At 39.7% G+C, this 18,913-nt stretch overlaps 1 protein-coding gene across 1 annotated transcript; it reads right to left on the reverse strand.

Moving 5' to 3' along the window:
- Positions 1–7,615: 7,615 nt before the first annotated feature.
- LOC138904719 (uncharacterized) lies at positions 7,616–8,095 on the reverse strand. Its single transcript, XM_070193225.1, has one exon. It carries the CDS (start codon positions 8,093–8,095, stop codon positions 7,616–7,618), a length of 480 nt encoding a protein of 159 aa, XP_070049326.1.
- Between the last annotated feature and the right edge of the window lie 10,818 nt (positions 8,096–18,913).

Below are 18,913 nucleotides of genomic sequence, written 5' to 3' on the forward strand. Positions count from 1 at the left end.
GTTAGCCTAATGGATCACCCCGTGCAATATAAATAATACTTCGTAACTCCCTCAAGATGGGGTGTTGCTCGCATTATTCAGCGGGCACAAAATATCATCTCCTGCTACCCCATTACTATGATAAAGTTGTTACCTAAAATGCACTAATTCAATTATAAGTCGTACCTTATGCGTGCACTAACCGCCCCATACCTATGGTCCAGGAGGGAATTTGACCTCTATTTAGGGTGGTTCTAGACTTAAACTTAGGCTGCTCAAAATGATAAAACTAGGCAACATACAAAACACATTGGACTTCAAATATGGCAATAAAGGGGGCTCAAGTTTGCCTCTGCACTTAAGCAGTAAATGCACGCAAACACATATGCCAATCAGGAATCTGCAGAATCCTATAGACATGCTTTCTAGGCGATCAAAGTATGCAAGTAATTTCGGATGCAGGATATAGCTTATAGTCAGAATCATGCGGGTATCATAAGTTAATTGTTGAGAGTTTTAAGTTACCAATCCTATATGTGCGATGCCTAAGTGATCTACGCAATTGGGTACAACAAAATCTGCTAGGGAAAGAGTCCCAGAATTATTCGTACGACGTGCATGAAGCAGTGTTTGAATTGTCTAGCATTAACCAATTATAACGAGCAATTATTTCCTATAGGCAGGATCTCTAATGCATAGTACTTCAGAGCTTGTTTTATTTATACTTAGTCCTATAAACAAGATTTATAATGATCAATGTGGTACAATAGCAAATGAAGTGGTAAAAATCCTATAGGCATGATTTCTAATGAATAATCGAAGTGAATTGCAGGAAAATTCATTTATTCCTATAGGCAGATTTCTAATGCAGTTGAAGGTAGTCATGCAAATTGAAAGAGTGCTCACTTTCTATAGGTATGCTGTCTATAAACATGTAGCAGTAGACATAGCATTTGAACTCATGTTTAATAGTAAACAAGTAATGTGTGTGTGTGCTCCCCCTAATGTCATGATCTCTACAGTGCTCGTGTAATCGAACAACACATATAGCAAACATATTACCAAGTCCTATAGGCATGTTATCTACCCATTTTGCATGTTAGTATTAGACCCCATTCCCTTTTACTAACACCCCAATCGTTTATACAAAGATTATTATTACATACCCAAATTAATAATAAAGTAGTAATATTACATGGCAATAGACATGCCTATAACAGGCCCAAATATAATAACTAAATGCCCAGCCTTACTGGGCCTTCAAAAATTATGGCATAGCAGACTTAGGCCTTCAACAAAGAACCACACGATCACAGGTCCATAGGGGAGTTCAAACCCCTTTCAATGAGCCATAGCACCAAGTGTTGCACCACTTGGAACAACAAATATAATATACAATACATGATAGGAAATAGAGTAATAGGGATAGTTTTGGAGGTTGGGAGAATGACTAGGACCAAGCCCTAGTGTGTCATAATTCATAAGGGCCTCAATTGGACCCCGAGTAATGCTCACACTAGGGAGGTCGACAATAGAACCTAGATAGCCTAGGTTTTCAGCCGGCTAAGAATGAGAATTCAGAATAGCATGAGTAGCAAATAAGGAGAGTGGATAGTGATGGACATAAATTGAGTACTACACCAAGTTAAGCATATAGAGCAACTAAGCAGGCCAGTAGGTTCAGCAAGACAACAAAGCACCTCATAGATAGTCTCATATTGAAAGAAATTGGGGAAGCAACGGGTTTGCACGATATTCATAGATTATCATTCAACCAATTGAGACCTAAGAGATTCGGATTAAGCTAAGCATGCATCTTAGGGTCATACTAATCAGCATTTAGACATTGTGATAAACACTGGAAGAGGCAAGATATCAAATAAACAAAAACAGTCTGGAAAACATATTAGCATGGAAGCAAGATCATAGTTGAGGCAAAATTGAATGTTTATCTTAAAATCCTAAGTGATGCTAGGGATCAGGATAGCAAGGAAAACATGTTTAGAGTAAACCTCAAAGCAATGTTCTATATAGTTGTGGCTAGTACACAAAGAACAGTTAATCAGACACAAGACTCAGCACTAAATAATTCATTCAAAGTAAAAGGGAGGTTTCCATAGAGTTGTAGTAGTATCCAAAGCAAGGTATGAAGTAATTCTATAACTAACAACATATAGTCACAACAGTCAGATTCAGATAAAAAATAGGCATGCATTGAAAGTCAAAACTGAAATATTTGCAGATGCTAGAGGTACAGAACTGATTCCACAAGAAAATAAAGAACCAACATAGAAGTGCAGACCATAGTGAAGAACACATACCAGCCTAACACAAACTAAGGACAAAGCAGTAAACTATCTCATTCATTCAACTATCATAGGATGACAAAAGAGTATTGAGCATTATCATAACAGTGCAATATCAGGGATTCACAACTAAATCATACTCATATAGTGCAAACACATATAGGCACGCAGAAGGAAAGAAAGAAAATTAACATTGCAAGGGTTAAAAGCACTAACCAGTTGAAACATTATATGAGCAAAAGAATAGTAAAGAACTTAATAGCAAGGACCCCAGATCTCCGATGCTTCAGAGTTCACAAGAGCCCCGAGAAGGGTTTCGAGCAGTGCTTGCACCAGAGGAGGTAGTTTAATGGCCTTGGCTTTCAGCCGGCCCAGAATTCAACAGTTTCACAAAATATTCGAGTGTAACAGAGTGAATGAGTAAGTGAAAGAGGAGAATAATGAGAATAATAATAGTGATTGGGTGATTCCCCCCGGTCTCCCCAAGGGGTTTTAGGGGAGGGGTTTATATAGTAGCAGATTTAATACATAAAATAGGGAAACACGGTAAATTAAACATAGAATAAGGAAAATATGGCATGCCTGAATCAATTAGAGTCAATTTAGGGCAAAATAATACATAGAATAGGAAGTTCAGTAAATTAAACGGAGAATAAGGAAAAATAATATGCAAATAGAACTTAAAAATAAGGGAATACAATAGATTGAACAGATAATAAGGAAAATATCGGCCAAACAGGAGAAAGGGAAGAGTATCAATCGAAAATCAGTAAAGGAAAAAAAAAAGAAAGTCTCAAACCCTATTTTGGACTGACGACTTGAATCGAACCAATAATGCAAGAATCCTTCAATATAACATGTATATAGACGAAAGATTGTCCAGATCTTCACAGAATCAAAGTAAATCGGTCCGTTCTTGAGAAGTAGTGGTGACGTCTTAGGGGAAATGGGATTAGGGTTTCTGGGTGGGGGTTAATTAAAAGGGGTTGGTTTATTAGAGACCGTTGATCATGTGAGATCAACGGCCAAGATGAGAGAATGGGGTTGGGTGAGTTGTTTAAACGGGTGTGGGGAGTGGATTGCTGGGTAATTTAAAAGGGGTATTTTGGTTTTGGGCTTAGGGTAATTGGGCTAAGGTTTGGGTAGATTGGGCTAAAGTCTGGGTAGTATTGGGTCCAAAAAATAGGTAAGAAATTGGGCTATTAATTAAATACCCCAAAATGTATCAAAATAATTTATGGAAAATGCTTAATAAATTAATGTAAATATTATTTATGCACTGAAATGCTTAAAATAATAACTTTGTATTATTAAAATATAAATTTGCTATTTTGACATAAATAATATATAATAAAGAGCCTTTATGTATGAATATAAGCCATTATTGTAAAATTAGATAAATAGCTTAAAAATGCTAATATAATTATATGAAATAAAATAAAATATTTGAAATATATATTATATGTGCGAAAATAATAATTTTAGGTAACTAATTCATCACAAAATAATTTAAAGGGATAATTACTAAATATTTATATAATTTAAATGTAAGAAAATTAATTTAAAGCTCTAACACAATTATGGAAAATTATAAAAAATGCTTGTATAGGTTTGTAAACTAAATATTGATGTAAATATGCTATTTTGAAAGTGTATATGTATTTTGGAAAATATGAGGGCAAAATTGGGTACCAACAGCTGCCCTTCTTTACGCGGGAATGATGAAAGGGTTGTCGGGTAAAGAAAATGATGACCGATTTTGACCGAATGAGGTGATTTAAAAAATGGAGGCCGAACCCTGGTTCCTGAGTTGCCTACATATCCATGGTGTTACGGGAATCAGGCTGTGTGTAATTCTGGATCCAACGTTGAACTGAACCGAGGGAGTCATTATAGGGATGGTCGTATGTTTTGAAAGGTTCCTTTGGGTAGGATAGTATCAGATGAATTTATGCGAAGTCATGAATGCAAATTTGAAACATTATGGATGTATCACTGAGCAAATTTCTGAACGGTCGCAGAGTAAAAGGTGGGTAATTTGATGGCGGTTGGTTACGTTTGAAATAATTGCAGGATGTGAACGTTGAACGAAAATCGGAGCGAAGATTGCTCCCGTTAGGAGAAGGGTTACTTCCTAGATTACCTGCAAAACTTAAAACACGATGCACGCAAGTATATATGGATTATTGCGAGAGTTTAAACATGATGCAAATTTCCTTTGGATCATGAAAGATGACTTTGGATGGTGAGGATGATGTCCTTAGACCATGACGTCCTGGGCCATGAATCATGCAATAAGGGATTCGCAGGCCATGAAATGATGTTCTTGGGCCATGAAAATGGTGCCTCTGAACCATGACGCCTTTGAATAATGATGTGCAATACTGAGAGATCCTCAGGCCATGGAATGGTGTCTTCCGGCTATGAGGATGAAGCCTTCGGACTATGACGCCTTTGGATAAAATGGCAATGTTTCAGCCCAGGGAATACAAAGACATGATGTTTGGTCATATGCGAAGATACGACAAGACAAAGCTTAGTCTTGGGTAAGGTGAGGGCAGTGCCTAGCCCTGGGTGAGTAGAGGGTAGTGCCAGGTTTTAGATGGCATAATAAAGATAACATTTTAGTCTTGAGGAAAAGGCAGTGCTTAGCCTTATGCAAAAAGGGGAGGCAGGGCTTAGACTCATGCAAATAGGAGACAATGCTTAGTTTTTTGCAAAGGAAGGCAGTGCTTAGCCTCATGCAAGTAAAGGCAGTGCTTAGCCTTATTTAATTAGGGAGGCAGGGCTTAGCCTCGTGCAAAATAAGAGACAATGCTTAGTCTCATGCAGATAGGAGACAATGCTTAGTTTCGATGCAAAGGAAGACAATGCTTAGCCTTATGCAATTAGGGAGGCAGGTCTTAGCCTCATGCAAAATAGGAGACAATGCTTAGTCTCATGCAAATAGGAGACAATGCTTAGTCTCGATACAAAGAAAGGAGACAATGCTTAGTCTTTTGCAAAGGAAGGCAGTGCTTAGCCTCATACAAGGAAAGGCAGTGCTTAGCCTTATGCAATTAGGGAGGCATGGCTTAGTCTCATGTAAGGAAAGACAGTGCTTAGCCTTATGCAATTAGGGAGGTAGGGCTTAGCCTCATGATAAATAGGAGACAATTCTTAGTCTCGATATAAGGAAAGGCAGCGCTTAGCCTTATGTAATTAGGGAGGCAGGGCTTAGCCTCATGCAAAAAAAATGATGAGTGATAGTAGAGTGTTTCTTAGCTGGAGATGCTTGGGATAGATAATTTTCTATCTTGAAGGTAGTGACTTGATGTGTCTGCAGATATTATTGTCTTACTATGCCTGCATCCAAAGAAAAATTGTGAGTTTTGTAGGGGAAGGTTGGTTCACGCTTTCGTCTTCTGCTTTGCGTGTGCTCCTGTCTTGAGATCCTGTTTGAGTCACCCTAGGTAACATCTGGCTATTTGCATGCGTGAATTTGATGAATGTAGTTATTTAAAATATAGTAGTATGCAATATCAACTAAGTTAGATGAACAAATGACGGTGACATATTTTAGAGACATTGCGACCTCCTTGCTTTAGAATTTTGAGGGTCCTCAAAATTTTGCCCCAGTTTAAAAGCAATTCTTTGATTGTTCTGCGTATGACAAAATTGGCTAGACTTGCTTTAGAATTTTGCGGGTTCTCCTCAAAATTCTGCCCCAGTTTCTGACCATGGCAAAAATGAAGATTTTATTGAGATGTGACCGAACTCACAGGGTTGCCTACGTATCCTCTCTTAAACGGGAATCAGGTCAAGCATAGTTCAGTTACATCAGATGAAGAAATGTAAAGAATCTAAACATAGTATCTCTTGACTGCGTCTGAGTTGATAGGTTTTGGCCAAACTTCTCTGTCCATCTCTGCATGTATGAGTGCTCCTCCTGTTAGTACTCTGTGAACCATGTAGGGCCCTTGCCAATGGGGTGAAAATTTCCCTTTGGCTTCATCTTGATGCAGGAAGATCCGCTTCAGCACCAGCTGCCTTAGCGTGAATTGTCTAGTCCTGACCTTTTTGTTGAAGGATCTGGACATTCTGTTCTGGTAAAGTTGACCGTGACATATCGCATTCATTCTTTTTTCGTCAATGAGAGCCTGTTGTTCATAGCGACTTTGTATTCATTCTGCATCACTGAGTTCAGCATCATATATCATTCTCAAAGAAGGAATTTCTACTTCGACGGGAATGACGGCTTCAGTGCCATAGACCAGCAAATAAGGAGTTTCCCCAGTTGATGTGTGAACCGTGGTATGATATCCAAGTAGGGAAAATGGTAACTTCGCGTGCCATTGTTTGTGATTATCTACCATCTTCCTTAATATCTTCTTGATGTTCTTATTGGCAGCTTCCATAGCTCCATTCATTTGTGGTCTGTATGCTGTGGAATTTTTATGCTTGATCTTGAAGGTTTCACACATGGATTTCATCAAATCACTATTAAGGTTGGCGGCATTGTCGGTGATGATTGATTCCGGTACCCCGAATCGATAGAGAATACGATCCCTAACGAAGTCTGCTATGACCTTTTTAGTTACAGCCTTGTAAGATGTGGCTTCAACCCATTTTGTGAAATAATCTATGGCCACTAGAATGAACCGGTGCCCATTTGAAGCAACTGTTATGATTGAACCGATGAAATCCATCCCCCAAGCGGAGAAAGGCCAAGGTGAACTTGTTGCATTGAGTTCATTGGGTGGCACTCGTATCATATCAATATGGACTTGGCATTGATGACACTTTTGGACATACCTGATGCAGTCTGTTTCCGTAGTCATCCAAAAATATCCTGCTCTTAATATCTTCTTAGCTAAGACGAAGACATTCATGTATGGTTCGCAAGTTCCGGCATATATCTCTTCAAGCAATTTGGATGCTTCCTTGGCGTCGACATATCATAATAACCCTAGATCTAGAGTCCTTCTGTACAGAATTCCTCCGTTTTGGAAGAAGTGGTTAGATAATCTTCGGAGAGTGCGTTTCTGAGTATGATTTGCGTGCTCCGAGTATTCTCCTTTTGCAAAATATTCTTTGATGTCATGGAACCATGGATTTCCATCAATTTCTTCTTCAACGTGAGCACAATAAACTGGCTGGTTATGAATCCCTACTGGGATAAGATCGATGAAATTCTTTTCTGGGTGTTGTATCATGGAAGATAAAGTGGCCAATGCATCTGCGAACTCATTCTGGATTCTCGGAACATGTTTGAACTCTATTTTTGTGAATCTCTTCATCAACTCTTGTACACAATACAGATATGGTAATATCTTAGTGTTCTTCGTGGCCTACTCTCCTGAAACCTGATGTACTAAGAGATCGAAATCTCTAATCACCAGCAACTCCTGAACGTTCATGTCAATGGGCAACTTGAGTCCCAAGATGCAAGCCTCATATTCTGCCATATTGTTGGTACATGGAAACTTGAGTTTTGCGGATACCGGATAGTGTTGGCCAGTTTCTGATACTAAGACAGCTCCAATACCTACGCATTTGAAGTTCGTGGCTCCGTCGAAGAACATCCTCCAATCATCGTATGCTTCAGTGATGTGTTCTCCCACAAATAATACTTTCTCGTCGGGAAAATACATTTTCAATGGTTCGTATTCTCCGTCTACAGGATTTTCTGCCAAATGATCTGCCAATGCTTGCCCTTTGACTACCTTCTGCGTTACATAGATGATGTCGAACTCACTCAACAATATTTGCCATTTCGCCAACTTTCCGATAGGCATGGGTTTCTGGAAGATGTATTTCAACGGGTCCATTCTTGATATGAGATATGTAGTGTAGGCACAGAAGTAGTGCCTCAACTTTTGAGTTATCCATGTCAAAGCGCAGCAGGTGCGTTCCAACAAAGAATACCGTGCTTCATAGGGTGTGAACTTCTTACTTAGATAGTATATGGCCTGTTCTTTTCTTCCCGTCTCGTCGTGTTGTCCCAAGACATAGTTGAAAGCCCCATCCAGTACAGATGAATAGAGTAGCAGAGGTCTCCCAGGTTCCGGTGGGACCAAAACAGGTGGTTTAGATAAATATTCCTCGATCTTGTCAAAGGCTTTCTGGCACTCTTCAATCCAACTTGTTGCAGTGTCTTTCTTGAGCATTTTAAAAATAGGTTCACAGATCAGAGTTGATTGTACTAAGAAATGGCTGATGTAATTGAGACGCCCTAAGAAACTCATCACATCTTTCTTGTTCTTCGGAGGTGGCAAACCTTGGATAGCCTTGACCTTTGATGGGTCTAGCTCAATTCCTCGGTGGCTGACGATGAACCCTAACAACATTCCAGCAGGGACTCCGAAGGCACATTTTGCGGGATTCAGTTTCAGGTTGTACATTCGAAGTCGATCAAAAAATTTCCTTAAATCTGCTATATGATTTGTGCTTCTCTTGGATTTGATGATGACATTATCCACGTACACCTCTATCTCCTTGTATATCATGTCGTGAAAAATGGCTGTCATGGACCTCATATAGGTGGCTCCAGTATTCTTTAGGCCAAACGGCATCATCTTGTAACAATATACTCTCCATGGTGTAATAAAGGCTGACTTTTTGAAATACACTTTATCCATCCAGATCTGATGATATCCCGCGAAGCAATCCACAAAGGATTGAAGTTCATGCTTGGCACAGTTGTCAATGTGTATATTGGGCAAAGGGAAATCATCTTTGGGACTTGCTCTGTTTAAATCCTGATAGTCGACACACACTCTGACCTTCCCATCTTTCTTTGGAACCGAAACAATGTTAGCCAACCAGGTCGGATATTCAACCATTCTGAGAACCTTGGCTTTGATCTGCTTGGTGACTTCCTCCTTTATTTTTAGACTCATATCTGGTTTGAACTTTCTGAGCTTATGCTTTACAGGCAGACACATAAGGTTGGTAGATAGTTTATGAGCTACTATGGACATGCTCAAACCGGTCATATCATCATAAGATCATGCAAAAATATCCTCATACTCCTTCAAGAACCGGATGTACTCTTCCTTCTCTGATTGTGATAGGTGAATGCTTACATGCGTTTCCTTGACTGTTTCGGAGTCTCCCAAATTAACTGTTTCGGTCTCATCCAAATTGGATTTAGGCTTGATTTCAAAATTTTTCACTTCTCTGACAATTTCCTCAGGTATTACATCCTCTTCCAGATCCTCTGAATCACTATCCTTATATTGCGTTGTCTCATTACATGTCACAGTCGTAGGTTCATCGGGATAGGTAATAATAATGCTGTAGAGAAAACAAATGTAAAGAATAATAATAAATACTAAAAATAACAATGCATTAGATAAATCTTGAAAACATCAAACAAGTATGGCTCGATGACTCGAGCAATTATTTCAAAACAAAATATGCTTAAAACAAAATACTAAAAATGTCTTAGATGCTCATAAAATTGCTTTAAAAATAAATGATGCTAATTGCCAGGCTACCCAGGAACTCGACGGTCCCTTGATGGTGCGGCAGTCCAGTTCTTTAGAACAACTCCCTTCTCCACGGTCTGAATAATAAGGCCTTCCTCCTCCTCAACTATCGCATTGCAATCCATGTCTTCATCATCCAGAAACAAATTCCTTATGCCAACCAAAACTTCATCTTCTTCGGACCCCCACACCATGTCAGTTTGATGAAATGACAGGTGCAAATGTGGTACCGGTTGTTCTAAAGGGTAATAAGGACCATGCCATGGTGGCGACCAATTCTGATACTCGTGCAAGGTATATTCATACCCAAGCCCAAAAGTTATGCCGTGACGCTTTAGCTGTATTGGTTTGGTAATCCCCTGGAGATTCTTACCAAGACCCTTGCCAGGTTCATACCCTGTCCATGCTAATATGCCTTCTATCTTATTGCTCCACCATTTGTCTTTTTCAATTGTGTTATCGCGCTCGATGCGATGGTATGTTTCTCCACCCAACTTCCTTCTATTCTCGATGACCGGAACAATTTGATTGGTGTAAATGGGATTACTTCCGTCCCCATGGATGATCACTTCCTGATGGTTCCACTCAAACTTCATGGCTTGATGTAGTGTGGAAGCCATGGCCCCAGCGGCATGTATCCAAGGTCATCCCAATAATATGTTGTAGGTAGCAGATATGTCCAACACTTGAAACTCAACATCAAACCAGGTTAGGCCCATCTGTAGGCTGAGGTTGGTCTCCCCAATTGTGGCCCTTTGAGACCCATCAAATGCTTTCACATTCATACTTCCTGCTCGTATCTCGTGCAGGCTTTTACCCAGTCTTTTCAGAGTAGTTAGTGGACATATGTTGAGACTCGAACCCCCATCTATCAGGACTCTGGCAATGAACTTGTCCTCAAACGGCACTGTGATATGCAGTGCCTTGTTGTGACTTAGTCCTTCTGGTGGCAGCTCATCTTTATGAAAGTGATCTTGTGGCTTTCCAACACCTGCCCTACCATGTTGGTCATTTCTCCACTGGTGATGTTGTTGGGTACGTAGGCTTCATTCAACACCTTCATTAGGGCATTCCTATGTGTCTCGGAGTTTTACATCAGTGATAAAATGGATATTTGAGCAGGGGTTTTGTTCAGATGATCAACCACATAATATTCCCTTGCTTGCACCTTTCTCCAAAGGTTGTTCGGTCCAGTCTCAATGACTGACGATTTAGATGCAGCTTCTTTGCTCGTTCCTCCCAAATGCTCGGGTGTATAACCCTACCAGTTTTGGTCATGCCTTGCGCTGCACATGTTTTTTCTATTTTTGTCTTTCCTTTCCTTCTTGCTTCCGTAACATAATCACATGGTATAGCGTTAGACTTATAAAACGGCGTAGGTGCTACCATCATGGTGAAGGGTGTTGTTACTTCAAACTCAAACGGAGTTGGTGCAGCTACCTCAACTTCAATTGTTGCCTGATTTTGTACCACGACGGGTGTGAGAGTGATTGGAGATATTTTAGGATTATCCCCTTCTCAGATGAGTCCAATCGACCCTTCCGAGTCCCATTCTTCATCGGTCTCTATCACGTTTACCCTTCCACCCCTATGATCCGGGAGAGGATTGTTACAGACATTGGGTGTCGCCTCTTTTTTCTGTATGACCTTGGTGTCGATTAATGTCTGAATCTTATCCTTCAAAGTACGACTCATCAATAGTATGACCCTTCATGCCTGAGTGATAAGCACATGTCTTATTTGGATTAATCCACTGGGAGGAGTTTTCCATAGCAACAACGGGAATGGGAGTGATATAACCGACAACCTTCAGTCTCTCATACAGTTGGTCTATAGGTTCAGCAATTGGGGTGTATTGTCTGGGTGGTCTGCGGTCGAAACTTGGTCTAGGTTTTTGGTAGTTTTGGCGGGCTGGTGGTGAGTGGTAAGTGGCGGCAGGTTGTTGGTATCTGGGAGGTGAGGGTTGATATGTGGGTGGAGGTGTTTGGTATGTGAGAGGAGACTTTGGACCTTGGGATACCATTACTGCACCTACTTCTTTCTTCTTGGAGATACCTCCTGACTGTAAGGCTTTATTTGTGGCTTAAAGTGCTTCAAAATTTGTCACAATTCCGCTTTTGATCCCTTCTTCTATTCTTTCTCCCAATTTGATGATGTCCGAAAATTTATGGTTTTCAATAACCATCAGTCTTTCGTAGTATTGCGGATCTTGAGCTCTGACGAAGAACTTATTCATTTGTTCTTCTTTCAGTGCTGGCCTTACTTTTGCAGCTTCAGACCTCCATCGAGTAGCATACTCGCAGAAAGTTTCTGTTGGCCTCTTCTTGAGATTCTGAATGTAGAAAACGTCTGGTGTGTTTTCTGTGTTAAACCTGAACAGATCCATGAAATCTGATGCCATACTCACCCAATTAACCCATTTCTTTGGATTCTGACTGATGTACCAAGACAGGGCGTCTCCGGTGAGGCTCCTCATGAACAGCTTCATGCAGATTCTTTCATCCCTGCCAACTCCTACAAGCTTGTCACAATATGTTCTCAAGTGCACCTTCGGATCACCAGTTCCGTCGAACATTTCGAACTTAGGAGGTTTGTAACCCTTTGGCAGTTCTACATCTGGCCGAGTACACAAATCTTCATAATTCAAACCCTCAATGCATTTTCCCCCTTCGACACTTTGAACTCTGCCAGTAAGTTTCTTGAATTCCTCCACCATGTTCTTGATGAGCAGGTCCTTCTCAGCGGATTCGGGTAGGGTTTCCACATATATGGGATTGCTTTGGTGGACTCCGGGAACCTAGGCGTAATGGTGGTCATTGGTCGAGTTTTGCGGGTCAGGAGTAGGCTATGGTACATTCTGAGGGGTGTTGTATGTGGTTATTTGCGGGTATTTAGTTGGGTGGTGATGGTGTAGTTGAGGAGTAGGTATCGGTGGAGGGTTGTGATTTTGAGGAGGTGTGGCGTATTAATGTGGTGTTGGAGGATTTTGCAGATTTTGTGTGTTTTGGGGAGGTACCGGGTTTTGGGCGTTTGTGTTTTGTTAGTTAAGGTCGGGGACGTTTAGGGTGATGGAAAGGTTTGCCAAGTTCCGGACCTGCTCAAGTTCCCCTTGTAGCTCCAATATTTTCTATTCCAGACGTAGGACCAATTCATTCTGTGCTAGAGTATTCCGATAGTCCGAGGTTTCAACATTCTCTGCATTGTCCTTTCTGATACCGCTTAAATCGTCCATTTTCTCTTTCCATTTGCTTCTGCCTTTAGGATCACTTGGTGGAGGAGGAGGACCTCTGGATCTAGTGTGATATGCGGAAGATGCCAGTATGCACGAACCAACCTTTGGGGAATGGGAATAAACAAAAGAAAAGAAAAACAAAAAAGGTAACCAAGTCAGTAAGGGATATTGAAAGGATGTTTGCGATATTGAACATGTGTTGCAGAATCAGTAAATAAATTCGCGTCCTAATTTGGGGGACCTCGTTGTGCCCGAGGTGGGCATAAGCGACACATAGACTTGGAGAAAATTGATGCCAATAATTGTGTCATTTCATTAATGCGAAAATGAATCAGATCCATACTAAAACGACGATAATAAGAAAATTACTAATGGCATTTGCCTTATTACAATCGAAATCTAAAACTAAGATAAAAAGTAGTAAAGAACATCATTTCCTAATCTATTTGGCCCCAGAGGGACCTTCTCCATGCTTGGCCTACTTGGATCCATCGATCAAGTTCCCTAGGTCACGCATGTCCAATAGTAGGTAAGCCCTTGCTAGGTGCCCTCCCTCATTGCCTTCCGTATTCTGACAATCCGAGAGCCTCTTCCTCATCTTCCCCTCAAGTTCCATTAACCCTTGCTCCAAATATTCCAATCTTTCTGTTGATTTAGTAGCAATTTCTTTTCATTCGTTGATGGCTTCCATATCCACTTTGTGCTATTCTAAATGTCTAGCTTGAGACTCGAAAACCCTCTTGCGCAGCATCCTATACTTGACTTGTGCTTCAGCAGCGTCATCTATAACCCTATTTTTCAGATTAATCCCTGTCTTGACATCTCCCGCTATATCATCTACCAACCATGATGGGTAGAAGTATACACGGCATGGTACCTGTCTGGCTCGATAGTATCCTTTTCCACAATGACCTTTTGGTTCCACATGTGTTTTGCCTCGAACTTGAATGGGATGATGTCCCCTTTAAAATTTGCTTTGTACTGGACCATGTTGGAAACCCGAGGTATTGCCTGTTTTCTTTCCGCTTGCCTCATTACCCTTATAGGAGCATAAGGATAGATTCCCCTCAATCCGATCAGTACTAGATGAGTAGTCTCTCTAGACCTAATGATGACTTCGCTGCTAGGGAACCATTCGAACATCCGATGTACCTTTTTGTCAGTCTAATTGGTAAAGAAACGCACCCAGCTCACAGCATTTCCAGGTTGCACAAACCTATATGGGATAAATGTCATTCTTTTTGGATGATGGTAGGCTATGTAGTCATTCAATGGTCGTCGCAGAAGTTCCTGACAATATTCACCTCTTTGGAAATGTTCTAATAACCAAACCTACAGCAACAGATTACAGCTCTCGAAATGTCCGTACCCCTGCTTGCATCGATCTGGAACTCGGCATATTTCGGCCAAGATCATAGGGATGATAGTGTAAGTTTTCCCTTCAATTCCTTCCATTAGAGTCCTAGTGACCATGGCTAAGCGAGTGTGGATTCTCCTCCCTTTCATTGGAAATATCAGCAACCCCAAAAAATAGACAATGAACACAAAGACTCGGCGGTGTGTCCAACCCAAAGAAGTAATGGCAAGTTTATCACGGTGAAGGCGATATGACTTGCTATGCCCATAACATTCATAAAGGAATTCAAATGGTATGTAGGACTCCTTCAGATAGAGTAATTCATCATTTTTCTTGAAACCCATCATTTTCAAAAAACCGCGGGGAGTGCGATTTTCTGGTACTAGTAAACCCAGACTATCTCATGGCAGCCTAGTGAAGCCTCCTATTTCCTCTAAGAAAGAGGTCATTTCTATATCACCAAAGCGGAAGAAAGCTCTTTTCTCATCCCAAAACATAGTGGCGGCCTCAATCAATGCGTTATTTGGCCGAATGTCCAATAAGGAAGGTAAATTTCCGAGGACCCTTTTCACATGATTCTTGTCACTAGGTGAGAGGTCGTTCCACCAATCAAGCAGCAAAGGTGGGATGTTTTGAACCATACCGAACCTGGGAACGTCGTGCCTCATTTTCTGCAAAACAAATAGAGTTAGCCCTTTCCCCCTCCGAGTCTGACTATTTACACATTAATGATCAATATATCGACATGTTTTCTCTAAGTAATACACATAACGTGATGGTGTCCATTGAGATTATGGAAATCCCGTCGAACTTTGGACAAGGCTTATCTTAGTGGATTATCGCGTGGACAACGTTCTAACCTGTACTAGGTTTGACATGATGCATGCACAGTTGATATTGAAATGAGGTTTCTAGAAGGGTCTAGACCAGTACCCTCAAGTGGACAACTTGAGAGGAAAAGGCACGAAACCGTTGACTACACCGCTGATCGATTAGTTGTACCGTAAATAAGCCTTTCCAAATTAAAAGGGTAATATTTGGAAAAGCGCGGACACTCATCAAGTGCCGCTATGGTATTAGTTGGGCACAAGTGGAATATGATGTGGAGCATGCTTTATTGCAAAGATAATAACACATTGCCAAGTATTTACATGATAGAGATGTAAAACGCGGTAAATACAGTATTAAGGTAAAACACGGAGAGTAGATGAGGAGGAGTTTGGGATGCACAATGACCTACATAAAATAGAGAGCTTCCTTGATGAATAAAGTCAACTCTTGATGCTCAAGTGTCACATTAAAACTATTTGTGCTTAAAAGTTTAACTCGTTGCCTTGTTGATAATTCATAAGTGATGTGGGTAATTGTTGGTCCCAATTGATGTGTGAGTGACTCACTTTGATTTGTTGGAATGTCTCTTAACTTGTGGAGGTGGAAACCAATTTATTTTCTCGAGGACAAGCAAAATCTTAAGTTTGGGAGAGTTGATAAGTGAGAATTTTGACTACTTATTAGCGCCTTTTAGCTTCCATTTTAGTCCAAAAGCGTTTAATTGTGTTGCCTAAAACTATTGAAATGTGCTTAATTGCAGGAATATTGGAAGATGACCTCCCGAGATGAAATCCAACTCAAGAAGGAGTAATATGAACTAAATACATAAATGGCACAAAACCTCAGAAGTGCGGACCGCAGAATTCCATCTGCGGCCGCAGGTTATAAAGGAAATTCCATCAGAGATTGGTGCAAAGTGCGGCCCGCACATGAATTTTGCGGCCGCAAAATCAGAGCCAGAAGCAAAGTTCACAGAAGATGCATTCCAAATCTCCCAGAAGTGCAGACCGCACAACAATTATGCGGCCGCAGAAGAAGATCTATGCGGCCGTAGATACAATAGTGCGAACCGCAGAAGAGCCAGGTGCGGCCGCAGTTACAATTCTGCGAACCGCAGAAGGAATGCATTGCGGCCGCAGTTTTCCAATCCTCTCAAGCTGAAGAAAATTGCGGACCGCATATGGAATTTTGCGGCCGCAGAACCTCCGAAAGGGTATTTTTGTTAGAAATTTTCAGCCCTGTATAAATAGATAAATTTCACATTTTTAGGTCAACATTTGACATCAGCTGCTACAGTAGTCGTTTTCTTTTACTCTTTTTAGTACTTTTTCATATTTTGAGCTAATTGAACATAGATTTTATCATTTTAATTAGGAATATGAGTTTAATTATCATTTCTTCTTCTATTTCTTCCATCTCAAGCATGAGTAGGTAGATTTTCACTAGGGTTGTGACCCAACCCTAGTGTGTAAACTTAATGGGTGTTTAATTTATTGCTTGTTTATGGTTAGGTGTTTATTAATTAGCCTTGTTCTTGATTTTATTTATGGAATTAATGGTTGCAAATATTAGTTCATGCCTATTTGACTTGGTCTACTTGAGAAAGAGAGACTTAGTCTAGGAAAACTTGGCTAACAAGAAATTGAGTCAATCGAGAGATTGATAAGCCCAATTAAAGGGTTGAACCTAAAGATAATAACAACCCGACTTAAGCTTTTATCAACCGTTTTGTTCAATGCCCATTTGGACAAAATCACTCTGTGATCGAGAGGTATTGAGTAGGTAATTAAGCGTTGATAGCTATAATACACCCCGACCAATAAAACAAGCTTTAAAGTTTAGATCCCATTAAGAAACCACCTAGGTGAAGGTCATAGCCCTAGGCTTTTTACAACATTCGAAAAACAACAAAAACAGTTTCCTAGTTTATTCATTAAATTGCAATCGTAGTTTAAATTAGACTTTAAAACAACCCAATTTTGTGGAAGTACAAATTTAGATACAAACTCACACGCTACGATATATACTACTAACTCCCACACATATAGCTCCCTGCGAAATTTAACCCCGACTCTTGTTGGGTATTATTATTGCATCGACCGTTTTCATAACCTCGAATTGAGGTGTGAAATTGGGCGAGATCAAGGCTCCCTTAGCACGAGACTTTGTGATGCTGCAGTGAGGGGGTGGTGAACCATCTCGCCTAGGGGAGGCACTAGGCGTCGCGCCTTCGTCTCCCGTTTCACAGCTTTCATTGATGATGTTCATGAGGTTGGTCTGGAGGTCATTTATTATCCTCGTCCTTTCTTCTTGGTTACCTGCCATGTTGATATTTGTGTATACGAAGAAAGGAGGTCTTGTTTTTTGTGACGTTAGTGACCCGTGTTAGTTGTAGATTTAGAGGAAACTAAAAATTTAACTAAGAAATCCCCACAGATGGTGCCAAATTGTTTGACTAAAAAATATGATTTTTAGTTCAAATAATTAAATCTATGGGATTATGGGTTAAACTTAGTTAATAATAATATTTCTAGATGTAGCTTACGAGAGTGTGATAACGTCAATTAGATCTGGTCGAATAGTGATAACAGTATGCAATAACTATTCCAAAAGGTATGAGTAATAATGCGTCATTTAATAACAATGAATAACAATAAATAGCACTTAAGTAAATGGGAAGAATGATTCACCCAAGAAAGGACGAACTAGATGGTTGTCCCTCCTGACAATGATGAGTGACAGACAAATCTTTGAATATTCGAATTATTCTCGAATCTGATGGAAATGTATAGAATAATATCGACAAGAATCTTCGTGAAAAGGTGATGTTTGTAACTTAGTAAGAGAGAGAGAATATTTTTGTCAAACAAAAATATGTTCTTACAAATGAATATCACATGTCTCGTATCATTGTCTCTTTTTTATTTATATGAGACATATTTCTAGTAAACCCTAATAGTACAAGTGCAGAGAATATCCACTAGAATATTCTCTTACATATCCTATTTTGAAAACTAGTTGTTACAGCTTCATCAACGGTGCTCGATTTCGACCATTATCAATACCTCGACCACGGCTCTCGTCGACTTTTCGGCTATGAGTCTTACTTCTTCCTGCTCCACCTTGACTAACGACGGCTCGAGGATTCTTTCTTTAGTGTTATCCTATGTTAAATATTCTAGGGCATATTTTGACCCATACATGAATTGCATAACATATCTTTGACAATTCTGTTCGAAATGTGACAAATTAATTACTGAATTGTCATAACAACTTTCCACAAAATTTAAGTATTCCATATCTATAGTCCAGTAACTTGATTAATTTGGATTTATAACAGTAAGAATCTTACATTTTTAAGTTTCAATATACAACCCTCTCTATAACAACCTTGTTTGTTCCGATAGTTTTTGGCTTTTATAATGAATGAATGTTATATAATTATAACAATATTTGAGGTTTAAATATATTTTGGGCCTTATAGATAAAATTATCTAAAAATCAACTATGTTTCATTTTCCAATGTTACATATAAAAGATAAAGAAATTATTCAAATTAAAAATCTCAGAAAATATGCATATTTCACTTGTTAAATATTGAAGAAAGCTAATACATTATTAATAAATTTATAATTAAACATATAAAGATTTAAACTCTAAGGTACATATTTTAAATCTACTTAAAAAAATAAATTATTTCAAGATTAATGGAAGAACTTTATAATTGTAGCTTGTT

The sequence above is a fragment of the Nicotiana tomentosiformis genome, chromosome 2, assembly GCF_000390325.3.
Source record: "Nicotiana tomentosiformis chromosome 2, ASM39032v3, whole genome shotgun sequence".
NCBI classification, from domain to species: domain Eukaryota; kingdom Viridiplantae; phylum Streptophyta; class Magnoliopsida; order Solanales; family Solanaceae; genus Nicotiana; species Nicotiana tomentosiformis.

What these genes read in the sequence shown, in the direction of transcription:
- LOC138904719 (XM_070193225.1), bottom strand. Translation starts at nt 8,095, where the DNA reads ATGGACCCGTTGAAATACATCTTCCAGAAACCCATGCCTATCGGAAAG.